The sequence below is a fragment of the Sinohyriopsis cumingii genome, chromosome 2, assembly GCF_028554795.1.
Source record: "Sinohyriopsis cumingii isolate HCF-2022 chromosome 2, ASM2855479v2, whole genome shotgun sequence".
Lineage (NCBI taxonomy): Eukaryota > Metazoa > Mollusca > Bivalvia > Unionida > Unionidae > Sinohyriopsis > Sinohyriopsis cumingii.
In genome coordinates, this window is record NC_142962.1 from 23,517,885 (window position 1) to 23,537,715 (window position 19,831).

At 35.7% G+C, this 19,831-nt stretch overlaps 1 protein-coding gene across 3 annotated transcripts in view; it reads left to right on the forward strand.

The window, feature by feature from the left end:
• The window catches only part of LOC149804470 (E3 ubiquitin-protein ligase FANCL-like), a 100,005-nt gene that overhangs the window by 32,213 nt on the left and 47,961 nt on the right, over window positions 1–19,831 (forward strand). For 2 of the 3 annotated variants that reach the window (XM_089940684.1, XM_089940683.1), the window contains exons 3-4: window positions 9,378–9,497; window positions 15,785–15,841. In XM_089940684.1, the coding sequence (XP_089796810.1) occupies window positions 9,378–9,497; window positions 15,785–15,841 (177 nt within the window). The remainder of the gene's footprint in view (window positions 1–9,377; window positions 9,498–15,784; window positions 15,842–19,831) is intronic. The other variant, XM_089940685.1, reaches the window with a different exon arrangement.

A 19,831-nucleotide genomic window follows, 5' to 3' on the forward strand; every position in this document is an offset into this window, starting at 1 on the left:
ACCTAAGTCACAATAAGAAGACCAGGATGAGAGTAATCTTAATGGAAATTTCCATCAAACTGTAAACAAAATTTGTTTCTGGAATCTTCTAGGGTCAGAATCAAGGCTGTATCTAGAACTTAAAACCAATTAAACATATTTGCCCTACAAACCATTCATGTAAGCCCAAACTCTCTCATTTATGGACAAATGTTAATCATGAAAGACAAATTAAATATACATAACACTATCACAATGATAAAACTTGTGTGCAATATACTGGCACTGCAGACATCTTCAAAATATTGTTGTGATGTGTCCTGAATGGAAAGCCATATTGATATGCCTCCTGAATGGAATATCGTATTGACATGTGACGTTCACAAGAAGACTAGTTGTCTAGTTGGTCCTAATGTCCACAATGGCTGCTATTTTGAGAATCTTATTATCACTGCTCCTCAGTTGGAAGTCATAATGACATGGAGTTTCCTCCAGAAGACTTCTTATGGTACATACATTTGGTTAGTCCTAAATTAAAATGGTGATGATCTGATCTCCACCATGGCCACCAGGATGGCCATTTTGAAAATCTTATTTTTCTACTCCAGGATGGATGATCATATTAGTATTGGATTTTCACCAGAAGACCTCTTCCATGTTTAGTTGGTTCTAAAATTCTATCTTAAGAATGAAAAAGTTGGTTTCAGTGCTCAGCAGTTAAAATGAAGAAATGGTCATATCTTCAGTTCCTTTAAATTCTTTTCAGCCAGTACACCATCAGTCTCATTGAGGGACTCTTGTTTTTAGAGTAAACAACAATGTGGCTTGTCATACTTCCAAGTAAAGCACTAAACTAACAAAAGAGAATCAGAACAATACTTGTTTTATGTGTCATAAAGTTTGGTGAAAGAGGTTGAGAGTTGTTTAGCTCCCCATCTGATCCAATGAATGGACATATTTACACATTTTGTATATTGTTGGCCATTCTTTCTCCTTTGCTTTGGTATTCAGTGTGAATTATGATTGTACACCATGAAGTTTACCAAAGTTTGGTATTCAGTGTGAATTGTGATGGTACACCATGAGGTTTACCAAAGTTTGGTATTCAGTGTGAATTATGATGGTACACCATGAGGTTTACCAAAGTCTGGTATTCAGTGTGAATTGTGATGGTACACAGTGAGAATTACTGAAGTTTAATATTCACTGTGAACTATAGTGGTACACCATTAGATCTACCAAAGTTTGGTGTTCAGTTTCAATTATGATGGTAGAACATGAGATTTACCGAAGTTTGGTATTTAGTGTGAATTATGATGGTCTACCAAGAGATTTACCAAAGTTTTGTATTGAGTGTGGATTATGATGGTTTAGTTTGGTATTATGATGGTACACTCTGAGATTTACCAAAGTTTTATATTCAGCTTGAATTATGATGGTTTACCATGGGATTTACCAAAGTTTGATATTCAGCTAGAATTATGAGATTTAGCAAAGTTTGGTGTTCAGTGTGAACAATGATGGTTTACCATGGGATTTACCAAAGTTTAGTACTCAGCGTGAATTATGAGATTTACCAAAGTTTGGTGTTCAGTGTGAATTATGATGGTACACCTTGAGATTTACGAAAGTTTGGCATTCAGTGTGAATTATGATGGTATACCATGAGATTTACCAAAGTTTGGTATTCAGTGTGAATTATGACGGTATACCATGAGATTTACCAAAGTTTAGTATTCAGTGTGAATTATGATGGTACATCATGAGATATACCAAAGTTTAGTATTCAGTGTGAATTATGATGGTACATCATGAGATATACCAAAGTTTGGTATTCAGTGTGAATTATGATGGTACATCATGAGATTTACCAAAGTTTAGTATTCAGTGTGAATTATAATGGTATACCATGAGATTTACCAAAGTTTAGTATTCAGTGTGAATTATGATGGTACATCATGAGATATACCAAAGTTTAGTATTCAGTGTGAATTATGATGGTACACCTTGAGATTTACCAAAGTTTGGTATTCAGTGTGAATTATGATGGTATACCATGAGATTTACCAAAGTTTAGTATTCAGTGTGAATTATGATGGTACATCATGAGATATACCAAAGTTTCGCATCCAGTGTGAATTATGAGATTTACCAAAGTTTGGTGTTCAGTGTGAATTATGATGGTTTACCATGAGATGCACCAAAGTTTTGTATTCAGTGTTAACACATTAACCCCTGGCAACGAGTTTATGTGGCAGGAGGTAGTAGCCTACTGCCGAGCTCTGTAGCATCAAGGTCATGTATGATACACTAAAGTGGGTGGTATTTAGAAAGGTAGACAGATGTAATTCTACATTGATGCCAAATAATCTGGAAGTTCTAGCTGCACTACAAAATACAGAGGGAAAAACCTTATTTTTGGGACCCAATTTTTTGTTCCACCCGAAATTCACCCATGGCCAGAATCCGATTTTGTGTCCAGATTTTAGACTTTTTGGTTTCAGATCTAAGGCAGACCGGTATGAACTGCAAACAGACAGATGAACATTTGCAAAAAGTAGGATAAGATGGGCATTTGGAATAAGGAGTGGTCTCGAAATGAAAATAATGAGTTCATTAAGCAAAAAAAAAAAAAGTCCGTTAAGCAAAAAAAAAAATTAAAAAAATTTCTAACGATAGGCATTAGGTTATTGGGAAAATCGCCTGGAAGTTGATGTATTAGGATGTATTCAGAAATAACTTTCAAAATGTGTTTCCTACTCGAATTTCAGGCAAAAATGACCCAAAAAACCCAGGGGTTAATGTGTTAACTATGATGTTTTACTATGTGATTAACCAGTGTTTGGTATTCAGTGTGAACTATAGTGTTACACCATTAGATCTATCAAAGTTTGGTGTTCAGTGTGAATTATGATGGTTTACCATGAGATTTACCAAAGTTTGGTGTTCAATGTGAATTATGATGGTACACAATGACACAATGAGATTTACCAAAGTTTGATTTTCAGTTTCAATTATGATGGTACACCATGAGATTTACCAAAGCATGGTATTCAGTGTGAATTATAATGGTTTACCAAGAGATTTACCAAAGTTTTGTATTGAGCATGAATTATGATGGTTTAGTTAGGTATTCAGCTTGATGGTCTACAGAGTTTGATATTCAGCTAGAATTATGAGATTTAGCAAAGTTTGGTGTTCATTGTGAACTATGATGGTATACCAAAGTTTTATATTCAGCTTGAATTATGATGGTTTAACATGGGATTTAGCAAAGTTTGGTGTTTAGTGTGAACAGTGATGGTTTACCATGGGATTTACCAAAGTTTAGTACTCAGCATGAATTATGAGATTTACCAGAGTTTGGTGTTCAGTGTGAGTTATGATGGTACACCTTGAGATTTACCAAAGTTTGGCATTCAGTGTGAATTAAGTTGGTATACCATGAGATTTACCAAAGTTTAGTATTCAGTGTGAATTATGATGGTACATCATGAGATATACCAAAGTTTGGTATTCAGTGTGAATTATGAGATTTACCAAAGATTGGTGTTCAGTGTGAATTATGATGGTACATCATGAGATTTACCAAAGTTTGGTATTCAGCTTGAATTATGAGATTTACCAAAGTTTGGTATTCAGTGTGAATTATGATGGTACATCATGAGATTTACCAAAGTTTCGCATCCAGTGTGAATTATGAGATTTACCAAAGATTGGTGTTCAGTGTGAATTATGATGGTTTACCATGAGATTCACCAAAGTTTGGTTTCAGATCTAAGGCAGACCGGTATGAACTGCAAACAGACAGATGAACCTTTGCAGAAAGTAGGATAAGATAGGCATTTGGAATAAGGAGTGGTCTCGATATAAAAAAAATGGGTTCATTAAGCAAAAAAAAAAAAAAAGGGGCCATTAAGAAAAAAAAAAATTTAAAATTCTAACTTTTACCCTTTTGCTCATGCGCGATCCAAATAGCCAGTGAAAACCATAGGCATTAGGTTATTGGGAAAATCACCTGGAAGTTGATGTATTAGGATGTATTCAGAAATAACTTTCAAAATGTGTTTCCTACTCGAATTTCAGGCAAAAACGACCAAAAAACCCAGGGGTTAATGTGTTAACTATGACGTTTTGCTATGTGATTTACCAATGTTTGGTATTCAGTGTGAACTATAGTGTTACACCATTAGATCTACCAAAGTTTGGTGTTCAGTGTGAATTATGATGGTTTACCATGTGATTTACCAAAGTTTGGTGTTCAGTGTGAATTATGATGGTTTGCCATGTGATTTACCAAAGTTTGGTGTTCAGTGTGAATTATGATGGTTCACCATGAGATTCACCAAAGTTTGGTATTCAGCTTGAATTATGAGATTTATCAAAGTTTCTTTGGTGTTCAGTGTGAATTATGATGGTTTATCATGTGATTTACCAAAATTTGAGACTGCTTCAGTAGCCTAGTTTTTCGAGCATCTGCCTCAGAAGCGGGAGGTCATGGGTTCAAACCCTGGCTGAGTCATACCAAAGACTTACAAAAATGGTACTAACAGCTGCCTTGCTAGGTGCTCAGCATTAAGAGGTTAGTGTTAGGACTAGTCGGCCTGGTGTCATGATAATGTCACTGGATGGGACATCATGCTACATGTCTGTGATATGATGCCCCAGTGCTAGACATTGCTATAAACTGCCACACTGCAGACATCATAGTGATATGTCTGAAAAATTGTTAAAGCTACGTTAAAAATCTTAATCACACACATACACTCACACCAAAATTTGGTATTCAGCATTAATTATGATGGTTTGCCATGAGATTTACCAACGTTTGGTATTAAGTGTGAATTATGATGGTTTACCATGAGGTTTACCAAAAATTGGTGTAAGAGATTTATCAAAGTTTGGTATTCAGTGTGAACTATAGTGGTACACCATCAGATCTACCAAATTTTGGTGTTCATGGTGAATTACAAGAATTAAAATTTCCAGGAGGAAAGAAGAATATGTAAGCTTGCAATTGCATTTCTCTGATAAATCTTTTAGTAGAATTTAGAGGGTATATTATAACGATATTGCATCAATGCTTGTTTGTATTACATAGCAAAGTTGTGGCAGGATTCATGGTCTTGACATAGTTGCATCAAGACTTACATGTCAAAGCATGTTTGTATCAAGACTCACATCATAGCAAAGTTGTATCAAGACTCACATCGTAGCAAAGCTGTATCAATACTCACATGTCATAGCAAAGTTGTGTCAAGACAAAAAATGTCATTGCAAAGTTGTATCAAGACACATGCCATAGCAAAGTTGTATCAAGACTCATATCATAGCAAAGCCATATCAATACTCACATATCATAGCAAAGTTGTGTCAAGACTCACAAGTGATAGCAAAGTTGTGTCAAGACTAACATTTCATAGCAAATTTGCATCAAGTCTGACATGTCATGGCAAAGTTGCATCAAGACTCGTGTCATAACAAAGTTGTATCAAGACTCACATCATAGAAAACCTATATGAAGAGTTACATGTCAAAGCAAGGTTGTATCAAGACTCATATGTTATAGCAAAGTTGCATCAAGACTTGCATGTCATAGCAGAGTTGTATTAGGACTAAAATGTCATAGTAAAGTTGTATCAAGGCATGTGTCATAGCAAAGTTGCATCAACACTCATGTCATAACAAAGTTGTATCAAGACTCATAGTAAAATTGTATCAAGAATCACATGTGATATCAAAGTTGTGTTAAGACTAAAATGTCATTGCAAAGTTGCATCAAGACTCACATGTCAAGTATGTGTGAAGTTTAGGAATGGACTAGAATTAGATTGGAAGGGGAAATTAACAAATATATTGGGAAATTAACAATCCAGCTGACTTAGACTTTGCTTATGATCTTAATTATATATAAACTTTGAATTGCCAATGGTTATGATCTTCATTATGTATGAACATTGAATTGCCAATACTTAAGATCTTCATTATATATAAACTTTGAATTACCAAGGATTATGATCTTCATTATGTACATACTTTGAATTGCCAATGGTTATGATCTTCATTATGTATAAACTTTGAATTGCCAATGGTTATGATCTTCATTATGTATAAACTTTGAATTGCCAATGCTTAAGATTTTCATTACATATAAACTTTGAATTGCCAATGGTTATGATCTTCGTTATGTATAAACTTTGAATTGCCAATGGTTATGATCTTCGTTATGTATAAACTTTGAATTGCCAATGGTTATGATCTTCATTATGTATAAACTTTGAATTGCCAATGGTTATGATCTTCGTTATGTATAAACTTTGAATTGCCAATGGTTATGATCTTCGTTATGTATAAACTTTGAATTGCCAATGATTATGATCTTCATTATGTATAAACTTTGAATTGCCAATGGTTATGATCTTCGTTATGTATAAACTTTGAATTGCCAATGGTTATGATCTTCATTATATATAAACTTTGAATTACCAAGGATTATGATCTTCATTATGTATAAACTTTGAATTGCCAATGATTATGATCTTCATTATGTATAAACTTTGAATTGCCAATGGTTATGATCTTCGTTATGTATAAACTTTGAATTGCCAATGATTATGATCTTCATTATGTATAAACTTTGAATTGCCAATGGTTATGATCTTCGTTATGTATAAACTTTGAATTGCCAATGGTTATGATCTTCGTTATGTATAAACTTTGAATTGCCAATGGTTATGATCTTCATTATGTATAAACTTTGAATTGCCAATGGTTATGATCTTCATTATGTATAAACTTTGAATTGCCAATGGTTATGATCTTCATTATGTATAAACTTTGAATTGCCAATGGTTATGATCTTCATTATGTATAAACTTTGAATTGCCAATGGTTATGATCTTCATTATGTATAAACTTTGAATTGCCAATGCTTAATATCTTCATTATTCACGCACACACACTACCAGTAATCCATGTTTTAGAATGGTTCCAACAACTGGTGGTCTGGACTAATTCAGGTTTTAGAATGGTTCCAACAACTTGTTGGTATAGTATAATTCAGGTTTTAGAATGGTTCTAGCAATTTGGTTTTCCAGACTAATTCAGCTCACATTGTTTAATATTATACCTCCATTTGAGTGAGTCCTCTCAGTTATCAAGTGCTATTATTTAGAATTTGCATGGAATATCAGAACATTTCCTAATATTATTGTTTATTTTGATTGAATGTGCCTTCATTAAACCTGGACTTTGCATATGGCATGAACTTTATTCTGAAAACTTTAGACTCATTGCTTTAATATTAAATAGTTTTGGATAATTTGAACAGATATATGTTTTGTTTTGTTATTTGCATAAAAGATGCAGATGTGCTGTGTATCTAGAACTCTTCAGAAAATTTTAATAGCCGTGCCATATTTGCAGTTTTATTGAAGTCAGTATATCCTTAATTTTGTATCACATAAGTATACTGAGGAAATGATATAAAGCCGATTGGATAGACATAGAATACGGGAAATACTTGCCATGGTATATTGTACACAGGACATTATATATTGTCAGTCATAAGTATGATGTGGTCTATGTGGTTATAACATCTGCCTCTGATGGGAGAGGTCTTTGGTTCAAACACCAGCCAAGTCAAACCAGAGACTTGCAAAAATGGTACTGTACTTGCAGCTGCCTTGCTTGGCACTCAGCATTAAGAGGTTAGGACTGGTAGGCCTGGTGTCGGGTTAATGTGACTGGGTGGGAGAGGATACTTCATGTCTGTAGCTGAATGCTCCAGTGCTAGGCATTAATGTAAACTGCCACACCACAGACATTGTAGCAATATGACTGAATTTTTTTTAAAGCTATTTTAAAAATCCAAATCACAGACACACACACACACACACACAAATATGCTGATATTGCTTTCATGACATATATTGTCAGTCAAAGGAATGCCGATATTGCCTTCATGACATTATATGTTGTCAGTCAAAGGAATGCTGATATTGCCTGCATGATACATATTGACAGTCAGAGGAATGCTGGTATTGCCCACATGACATATTGACAGTCTGAGGAATGCTGGTATTGCCCACATGACATATTGACAGTCAGAGGAATGCTGGTATTGCCCACATGACATTATATACTGTCAATCATAAGTATGCTGCAAAAATGATATAGAGCTGATTGGATGGACGTAGAATATTGGAAATATTTATCCCAGTATATTGCCCACACACATGACAAATACATGCTTTACATTCCAAAATCATGTTATTCACTGTTTTACTGTATATATAGAAGTTCAAGCTCTGTATTGGAAGGCAGATTCAAGCTTTTGATTGTATGTATGGCAGATTTATGTTTAAAGTCATTTTCATCTAAAAGATCAAGTATTGTTTTTCTGTCTGTATGTGATTGGATAAAATGACCTGGACTGTAATGGAAATAGAGTATTTGACCATACCCAGACATTTCAAAGAATGTATGGCAGTTATGTGAAAGGTGCATTTTTCCATGCAGTTTTATTGATACGTACGTTCTTGTACACAAGATGAGAGAGATTGAGACTTCAAACTTTGAATTATACATGTAGTGTAATGAATGTAAGTACCCAGTATGTATAATGGTTTAGTGTTTTATTATACCCAGTTTGGATAATGGTTTAGTATTTTATTATACCCAGTATGGATAGTGGTTTAGTATTTTATTATACCCAGTATGGATAATGGTTTAGTATTTTATTATACCCAGTATGGATAATGGTTTAGTACTTTATTATAAATGTTATTATAAATACCCAGTATGCATAATGTTAAGTACTTTATTATACTCGGTATGGATAATGGTTTAGTACTTAATTATACCCAGTATGTATAATGATTTAGTACTTAATTATACCCAGTATGGATAATGGTTTAGTACTCTATTATGAATGTTATTATAAATACCCAGTATGGATAATGGTTTAGTACTTTATTATACCCAGTATGTATAATGATTTAGTACTTAATTATACCCAGTATGGATAATGGTTTAGTACTCTATTATAAATGTTATTATAAATACCCAGTATGGATAATGGTTTAGTATTTTATTATACCCAGTATGGATAATGGTTTAGATCTTTATTATACCCAGTATGGATAATGGTTTAGTACTTTATTATAAATGTTATTATAAATACCCAGTATGGATAACGGTTTGGTGCTTTATTATACTCAGTATGGATAATGATTAAGTACTTTATTTCACCCTCCATATTAGGGTTGAGGTGTGTAGTACTGAATGTAATGGAACTTTAAGGATACAATGGATAATTACAAAATAAACCCAAGTGTTGATTTGCTGTAGATTTATGGCTGAAATTTTCACCTTTTTCCCTTTGTTTTTGACCACAGAACCAACATTACCGTATACGGATTAATCTCCATGGACCAGGTCAGCTTTCTGAAGCCAGTGTCAGTTGTGACTGGAAGCTACAACAGATCTTGAAAAGATATGAACATATCATTAAACAGGTAAGAAGATATGAACATATAATTCAGTAAGTTGAAAGATATGAACATGTCATTAAATAGGTCAGAAAGAATATTAATGCATTCTTTCCTTAATTTATTACATTTCACTGTAACCTAGTTCTACATTAATTATATTTGTATTACATTTACCTAAATAGTACTAAAGCTTTTGGTGTCTCACTACTTCCTACTATGACCATATATAATCCTATAAGACATTTTGTGCCCCCACCCCCATCATTAAAATATTTGCCAATAAGAAAGCTCGTAAGAAATTGATGTAAGTTACGACTAGATAAAAAGATTTCCAGATGAAGAAAAGAACAAAGATTTGTTTCATTTTAGCTCCTTTGTCTGATTTTTCATCCCGTTTCATCTATGAGTTGGTACCTCTCTGAAAACGTCTTCCTGTGCAAGCACACTGCTTGCACATAGCTTGCACTGGCCCAGCTTACATATATTAGGAGACCACACCGATGGCCTAGTAGTTAGAGTGTCCGCCTCAGATGCTGAAGGTCATGGGTTCAAACCCAGGACAAGTCATACAAAAGACTTAAAAAAATGGTACTTACAGCTGCCTCTCTAGGCGCTCAGGATTAAGAGGTTAGTGTTAGGACTGGTCGGCCTGGTGTCAGGATAATGTGACTGGGTGGGACATCATGCTATATGTCTGTGATATGATGCCCCAGTGCTTGACATCACTATAAACTGCCACACTGCAGACATTGTAGTGATATGACTGAAACATTGTTCAAGTACATTAAAAATCCAACACACACATGCACAGATATTAGGTTTTCAGTATAAGCTGCATTTCAAAATTTATCGTTATGTTGTCCCCCATCACACCACCCCAGGGAGTGAGACATGTTGGTTTTTACTACTGAGCCAAACAAGGCCGATTAGATGCAATGACTGGGCCACAAGACCTAACTTGCTTTATCATACTTTGACTTTATTGTCAAGGTAACAGGATGATACTTTATGTTCATTAATTCATGTATTGTCACTTGTAATAATAATCTGTACTGGTTATCATTATGATTTGCACAGCAAAATAATCATCATGAACCAATTTTGCTCAACATGGTAGACTGTATAATATGGATGTTCATCATGTATATTTATATTTTTTAAAACCAGAATTGTTTATAAGTACAGCTGTTTATACACCCAGAGGAAATTCTTTCAGCAGTTTGGTTTCCTCAAGATAATGTTATTGGGAACTGTATAATTTTAACCATTTTTATGTCAAGTTATAACAATTGATGAAGAAGTCCTGGCTTGAATGCATTATGTGAAGTTATAACAATTGATAAAGAAGTTCTGGCTTGAAGGCATGTGAAGTTATAACAATTGATAAAGAAGTTCTGGCTTGAAGACATGTGAAGTTATAACTTATAACAATTCATGAAGTAGTCCTGGCTTTAAGGCATTATGTGAAGATATAACAACTCATGAAGTAGTCTTGGTTTCAAGGCATTATATGAAGTTATAATAATTGATGAAGAAGTCTTGGCTTGAAGGCATTATGTGAAGTTATAATAATTGATGAAGATGTCCTGGCTTCAAGGCATTAATTTAAGTGAATTTATAACAATTGATGAAGTGGTCCTGGCTTGAAGGCATTATGTGAAGTTATAACAATTGATGAAGTCTTAGCTTCAAGGCATTATGTGAAGTTATAATAATTGATGAAGAAGTCCTGGCTTGAATGCATTATGTGAAGTTATAACAATTGATGAAGAAGTCCTGGATTGAAGGCATTATCTAAAGTTATAACAATTGATGAAGAAGTCCTAGCTTTAAGGCATTATGTGAAGTTATAATAATTGATGAAGAAGTCCTGGCTTGAAGGCATTATGTGAAGTTATGACAATTGATGAAGAAGTCCTGGTTTGAAGGCATTATATGAAGTTGTAACAATTGATGAAGAAGTCCTGGCTTGAAGGCATTATATAAAGTTATAACAATTGATGAAGAAGTCCTAGCTTCAAGGCATTATGTGAAGTTATAATAATTGATGAAGAAGTCTTGACTTCAAGGAATTAATACTTTGAATGCTTTAATAAATGGAGTTTCATTTACTGGGTGTATAATGGGACTCAGATTCATGTTCTGTTCATGGTCTATTTTGGACTTAATATATAACCAGGAAATCCCCCTCTCCATTTGAAAAAGTAGGGATTTTCCAAATCCCCCATTCCACTTTTGAAAAGTATGGATTTTCCAAATCCTCTCTCAATTTGAAAATGCAGGGCTTTTATAAATATGGGGGCAGCTGTGTCAATAAGAAATTAATTAGCAAGTACTCTGAGTGGTTGGAGGGGGCAAAACCTCCAGTTGGTTGGGGGGAGACAAGCTAGACTTTATTTTATGGAGAAATATGAAATTTGTTTGCAGTATTTCTTTATATGTTTTAAAATATTGTTTAAAATTCATATTGCTAATTCATTTCTTTGGGTTCTTTCCTGAAGATTTCATCATATTAATAAGGAGACACTTTATCACACAAAATCATCAGGTTTATTGATATTGTACAATCACAGTATTTTCATACTTCTTTGAATGAAATGAATATCGTATATACTCTTTTTATAAGTCGATTCAACTACAAATTTAGTCCCCACATTAATATTAGGGCTGCAAAAAGCAAATTTCTCTATTACCCTCCTAAGTCGAGGTTTGTTTTGCAAGTCAAATCCATCAGCAATGGGTGACATGTGGTTAGTGAGTTGGAGTTAGACTTGGGAAAAAATTATACAAGTTAAACTGGGTAGATAGATAGACATAGAGATAAGACAAATAAAGACAAGACAGTGTAGAATAAATACATTTGTATGATTAAGTTGAATATGTACAAATAAATTAAAGACTTACATTTTGTCCATCTTTATGTAATTAAATCCACAATGCTTAACATTTTTACTCCATTTATATAATAAATCCATGTATTGATTTGTATGTCATAAACAGGAATAAAAATGGCAATCCAGAATGATTATTCGTTTTATCACGTAATATTATAATTCCAAAAGTATTATTTTAAACAAAGTAAAGTACACAATTTTGTGATTTACTGTATCCTGTAAATGTCACTGTCTCATATCATCTGGTTCAAAGCAGATTAAATTATCTTCATTATCAGAGTTACCAAATAAAGTTCTGATTTCCTCCACTGTCATTTGGTCATCGTAAACATCATCCTACTCAGATTCCTCATCTGATTATCTAAATCAATCTCAAAATGAAATCATTGAAGAGTTTGTGATCCTCCAGAACCCATTTGTTCAAACTAAACTCCCAATCAGCAAAGAGGCATTCCATTGCTCAAATTTTCTTTATATGTCTGGCATTGTCAACTAGAACTGACTTTTTCTTTTGCCAGTCATGCAGCTGTTTCTCCAAGACACCAAATGCACATATGAAGTATATATTGTTGTTTTTTCTCTGCAAAATGGGGCCCTGAGTGGCTGAGTGGTCTAAAGTGCTTACCATTACATATCACTGCCATCTCACCTCTGTCTGTGTGGGTTCCAGTCTCTGGCTCGGCCAGTGTGGGTATGTGAGAAAGTTTGCCGGTAGCTTCTCGTGGGTTGGTGGTTTTTTACAGGGTTTTCCCGGGTTCTTCCTCTACCATTTATACTGGCTGCCATGTATATCCTATCTTGTGTTGAAAAATGGCGTTAAACTCTACAACAGCAACATCAACTCTGCAAAGTCTGTAAGCTTTAACTTGAATGCTCCATGCATTCCATTTTCTTTTCCCAACTTTGGTGAAAGTACCTAAGTTTAGCAATTCACGATGTAAGTGACAAGGTACAACGTATTGATGAACCATGGACTATTCATAAAGTTGGACCGTTATTTATGTAGAGGTAGAGTTTAGGGTCTGTAAGAGATAATTTGATCATACAGTCTTTGAAATCTCATCAAAGGATTGCGGCAACTGAACATGTGTCAGTTGCATGGTACGATCAGAGGGACTCAACATGGCAATGAACAAATTTATCGCACACTCAGACAATTGTCCACTGGGGACAATAAAGCAGTGCCTCTCTAACATGCTAAAGGATTAAGGTCATATGTATCTAATTAGCAGTGATATCAAAATATTTTGAATTGAAAACAATGCAACTTTGCCTTTACAAGCTAAGAGGGTAAAGTTATGTTTTATCTTTTTATATCTTACTTATTAGATGACCTCTACTTTGCATTGTTACATTTATTTAGCAAAAGATTGGCTTATAAGTGAGTACATCTGGTATATGTTAATTACAGCTGGTAAAATGATATAAAAAGTTTTTAAAATGAAGTAAGGGAACATGCAAATTGCCAACAGAATATTAAGGAAAATTAAAACAAACTAAAATCAGCAATAAAAATAGGAGAGGACTCTTTTAAAGATGAATAATACATGTAGACTAACTTTCAATACAAAAAAAAAGTCATGTGACAGGATGAGGATTAATATCATATTGAATTGCATGTTCAGTATGTACTTTGTATGTTGTATTTAGGTCAGAATTTAAGGAAGATGTTTTACCTGTCAGTCAACACTGGAATTTTGTAAGCTGTATCTGTAACTATACCACTTGCATATATCATTACCTCCATATTTCATGCAATCTCCTCAGAAATGCATACTTTACAGAACTCTGTGCTGATTTGTCATAAACCACTTCTCATTTTTTATTCAACTGTAAGTCAGGTGTGCACCTTTCTTGCTTCATTATTATTATGTGATCATCACTCTTGATCTTGATCAGTTTCACATGTATGGAAAGAGACTGTACATGTATAGAAAGAGACTGTACATGTATGGATCTCTCTTACATAGATTTTATGTAAATGTATGGAAAGAGACAGTACATGTACGGATCTTAAGTAGATTTCATGTACATGTATGGAAAGAGACTGAACATATATGGATCTTTCTTAAGTAGATTTAATGTACATGTATGGAAAGAGACTGAACATGTATGGATCTCTTTTAAGTAGATTTCATGTACATGTATGGAAAGAGACTGTACATGTATGGAAAGAGACTGTACATGTATGGAAAGAGACTGAACATGTATGGATCTCTCTTAAGTAAATGTCATGTACATGTATGGAAAGAGATTGAACATGTATGGAAAGAGATTGCACATGTATGGAAAGAGACTGAATGTGTATGGATCTGTCAGATTTCATGTACATGTAAGGAAAGAGACTGAACATGTATGGAAAGAGACTGAACGTATATGGATCTTTCTTAAGTAGATTTCATGTACATGTATGGAAAGAGACTGAACATGTATGGATCTCTCTTAAGTAGATTTCATGTACATGTATGGAAAGAGACTGAACATATATGGATCTCTTAAGAAGATTTCATGTACATGTATGGAAAGAGACTGAACATGTATGGAAAGAGACTGTACATGTATGGAAAGAAACTGAACATGTATGGATCTCTCTCAAGTAGATTTCACGTACATGTATGGAAAGAGATTGAACATGTCTGGAGACTGTACATGTATGGAAAGAGACTGAACATGTATGGATCTCTCTTAAGTAGATTTCATGTACATGTATGGAAAGAGACTAAACATGTCTGGAAAGAAACTGAACACATGGATCTCTCTTAAGTAGATTTCATGTACATGTATGGAAAGAGACTGAACATGTCTGGAAAGAAACTGAACATGTATGGATCTCTCTTAAGTAGATTTCATGTACATGTCTGGAAAGAGACTGAACATGTCTGGAAAGAGACTGTACATGTATGGAAAGAGACTGAACATGTCTGGAAAGAGACTGAACACGTATGGATCTCTCTTAAGTAGATTTCATGTACATGTATGGAGACTACATGTTATGTACAGAACTGCAGTATATTGAAAATAATGTAATATATCAAATCATTACAAAGAGAGTACTGTCAAAATTTGTTAAAAAATGGTGTTTTAAAAAGGAAATGGAGCTACAAGATCGCGTTTCACCTTGTTTTTCTTTCAACCCTTCTTTTCATACATTAGTATGATTTTACTCATGTTACTCTATAAATATATCACTTTATATCCAGAATCACGTTATAGCAAGGTGTGTTATGACCCTGAAGAACTGCATAAGGCAAGCACTTTCTTTAATGCCGATTGTGAAAGAGCAAGTGTATTCTAGCTTTGGCAGATTTGTGTCTACACTCTCAGTTTGCAGTTGGGTGTATGCTTTCCATGAGTATATGTGACACTATTTACCATCTGGAACCAGCTAGATTCTGTAAAAGTGCATTTTCTTTCCAGCGTCTGCAACAGTGTGCAACATTATGTGACTTCCTCATAGAACTACGGAGTATTATTGTGAGTATTTTTATCTGGCTTGGTATATTCTGTCTGCTGCTTTATTAAGTATTTAAGCTTTCATTTTCTGGTACTAATATTGACAGATGTGATTCCCTTTGTCAGTAGTACTAATATTGACAATATTTACATGTGATTTACTTTGTCATTAGCACCAATATGACAATATTTACATGTGATTCCCTTTGTTATTAGCACTAATATTGAACATATTTACATGTGATTTACTTTGCCATTGGCACTATCACTGGACAATATTTACATCAACATTATGTTTATAAGCCTGCCTTAGCAAAAGCTCAACATAGTGAACACTTTTGCAACACACTCTCCCTGTACATGTTCATATCTGTTTGTCATTGCACATGTCCATGCCTCGCTTTGTCCATGCATATTTCCATGCCTCTTTTCTTCCATACACATGCATATGCCTCACTTTATCTATGCACATGTCCATACCTCTTTTTCTCCGTGCACATGTCCATGCCTCTCTTTGTCCATGTACATGTCCATACCTCTCTTTCTCTGTGCACATGACCATACCTCTCTTTCTCCCTGCACATGTCCATACCTCTCTTTGTCCCTGCACATGTCCATGCCTCTATTTGTCCATGCACATGTCCATACCTCTCTTTGTCCATGTAAATGTCCATGCCTCTCATTGTCCATACACATGTCCATACCTCTCTTTCTCCCTGCCTATGTCCATGCTTCTCTTTGTCCATACACATGCCCATGCCTCACTTTATCAATGCACATGTCCATGCCTCTCTTTGTCCATGCACATTTCTATGCCTCTCTTTGTCCATGCACATATCCATGCATCTCTTTGTCCATGCACATGTCCATGCCCCTCTATGTCCATGCACATGTCCATGCCTCTCTTATGTCCATGTACCTGTCTATGCCTCTCTTTCTCCCTGCACATGCCCATGCCTCCCTTTATCCATACACATGCCCATGCCTCCATTTATTCTAGTACATGTCAATGCCTCTCTTTCCCCCTGCACAATTCTATGCCTCTCTTTGTCCATGCACACGTCACTGCCTTTCTTTGTCCATGCACAATTCTATGCCTCTTTTCTCCCTGCATATGCCCATGCATTTCTTAATCCATGCACATGCCCATGCCTCTCTTTCTCCCTGCACATGTCCATACCTCTCTTTGTCCATGCACATGTCTATGCCTCTCTTTGCCCATGCACATGTCCATGCCTCTCTTTGTCCATGCACATGTCTATGCCTCTCTTTGCCCATGCACGTCTCTGCCTCTCTTTGTCCATGCACATGTCCATGCCTCTCTTTGTCCATGCACATGTCCATACCTCTCTTTATCCATGCACATGTCCATGCCTCTCCTGTGTCCATGTACATGTCCATACCTCTCTTTATCCATGCACATGTCCATGCCTCTCCTATGTCCATGTACATGTCCATACCGCTCTTTATCCATGCACATGTCTATGCCTCTCCTATGTCCATGTACATGTTCATGGCTCTCATCATCCATGCACATGTCCATGCCTCTCATCATTCATGCACATGTCCTTGCCTCTCTTTGTCAATGCACATGTTTATACCTCTCTTTGTCCATGTACATGTCCATGCCTCTCTTTATCCGTGCACATGTCCATACCTCTCTTTGTCCATGGACATGTCTATGCCTCTCTTTGTCCATGCACATGTCCATACCTCTCTTTATCCATGCACATGTCCATGCCTCTCTTATGTCCATGTATGTGTTCATGCCTCTCATCATATGTGCACATGTCCATGCCTCATCATCCATGCACATGTGCATGCCTCTCTTTGTCCATGCACATGTCCATGCCTCCCTTTCTACCTGCACATTTCCATGCTTCTCTTTGTCTTTGCACATGTCCATGCCTATGTTTCTCTCTGTACATGTCCATGTCTCTCTTTCTCCCTGCACATTTCCATGCCTCTCTTTGTCCATGCAAATGGCCATGCCTCTCTTATCTCCATGTACATGGCCATGCCACTCTTATGTCCATGTACATGTCTATGCCTCTCTTTCTCCCTGCACATGCCCATGCCTACCTTTATCCATGCACATGCCCATGCCTCCCTTTATCCATGTACATGTCAGTGAATCTCTTTGTCCATGCACAAGTCCATACCTCTCTTTGTCCATGCACATGTCCATACCTCTCTTTCTCCCTGCACATGTCCATACCTCTCTTTGTCCTTGCACAAGACCATGCCTCTTTTTGTCCATACACATGCCCATGCCTCACTTTATCCATGCACATGTCCATGCCTCTCTTTGTCCATGCACATGTCCATGCCTCTCTTTGTCCATGCACATGTCCATACCTCTCTTTGTCCATGCACATGTCCATACCTCTCTTTGTCCATGCACATTTCCATGCCTTTCTTGACCATGCACATGTCCATGCTTCTCTTTATCCATGTACATGTCCATGTCTCTCTTTGTCAATGCACATTTCCATGCCTCTCATTGTCCATGCACATGTCCATACCTCTCTTTCTCCCTGCACATGTCCATGCCACCCTTTATCCTTGCACATGTCCATACCTCTCTTTCTCCCTGCACATATCCATGCCTCTCTTTGTCCATGCACATGTCCATACATCTCTTTGGGGGCCCCGAGTGGCCGAGTGGTCTAAAGCGCTCACCGTTACAGATCACTGCCATCTCAGCTCTGTCTGCGTGGGTTCGAGTCCAAGGCTCGGCTAGCATGGGTACATGGGAAAGCCTGCCAGTAGCTTCTTGCTGGTCGGTGGTTCTTCCCTGGGTTTTCCAGGGTTCTTCCTCCACCATTAATACTGGCTGCCATGTATAGCCTATCTTGTGCTGAAAAATGGCGTTAAACCCTAGAACAACAACAACATACCTCTCTTTGTCCATGCACATGTCCATGCCTCTCTTTGTCCATGCACATGTCCATTCGTCTCTTTGTCCATGCACATGTCCATACCTCTATTTCTCCCTGCACATGTCCATACCTCTCTTTCTCCCTGTACATGTCCATACCTCTCTTTGTCCATGTATGTGCCCATGCCTCTCTTTGTCCATGAACATGTCCATATCTCTGAAAGATGTGTTGCACACCTACACTTAAAGCAAGTCCCTTCCTTTGATCTTCTTTTCCAAGGGTTCATCAGTATTGTGTTTAGAATTTAATTCAAAATAACTTTCAATCTATAGCTACAAAGTTGCAGTGTAAATGCAGATGAACATACATTGTGTACTGTGTTAAACATCTGTGGTCTTAAATTAAGTAACAGAAAAAGCAAAACCAAAGAGTTTCATAACAGATAATTTATTTCCCAAGAATACAAGGTGAACTTCTTAAAGAAACAATATTGTGAATTAAATCACAATCCAAAAAGCTCTATCACATGTACAAAGGTATACTGTTCCAAATGAATTCCAGTGGTGTTCTGAATCAATTTAAATCTTGAATGTGCTGATGTGCCAGTATTCTTGAGATATATCACAGCGATATAATCCAGAATGTCTTTGAAGGAATTCGCTATAATCCCAAATTTTTATTTTATCCTAAATATGAATAAGCACTTTGTAATTCCAATGACTAATTTAGATAAATATTTCCTTTAAAATTATAACTGATCATAACTATAATCGATTCCACAAAGACTGATGTTAAGATGGGAATTAAATTTTTTGATGTAAACAACATTATATACATCCCATATTGGCCTATGCTGCAATACCCTTTTCTGAAAAAGAAAGCTGAACAAGGTCAGGTCTGGCTACTTAAATTTTAGCGAATTAGCCTGACAAAAATTAGATAAACCATATATTTTTCCAGGGGAAAAATCAATGTTTTGAACTCCAGTCCAAGTAAACATGTTACTTCCAAATGATCATTATCTTAAAATATAATCTGCAATCATGGACAAAATGTAACTATGTAATATTTTAGTTACATATGATTGTTACTATCTACAATCATGGACAAAAGTTCAGCATAATATAGA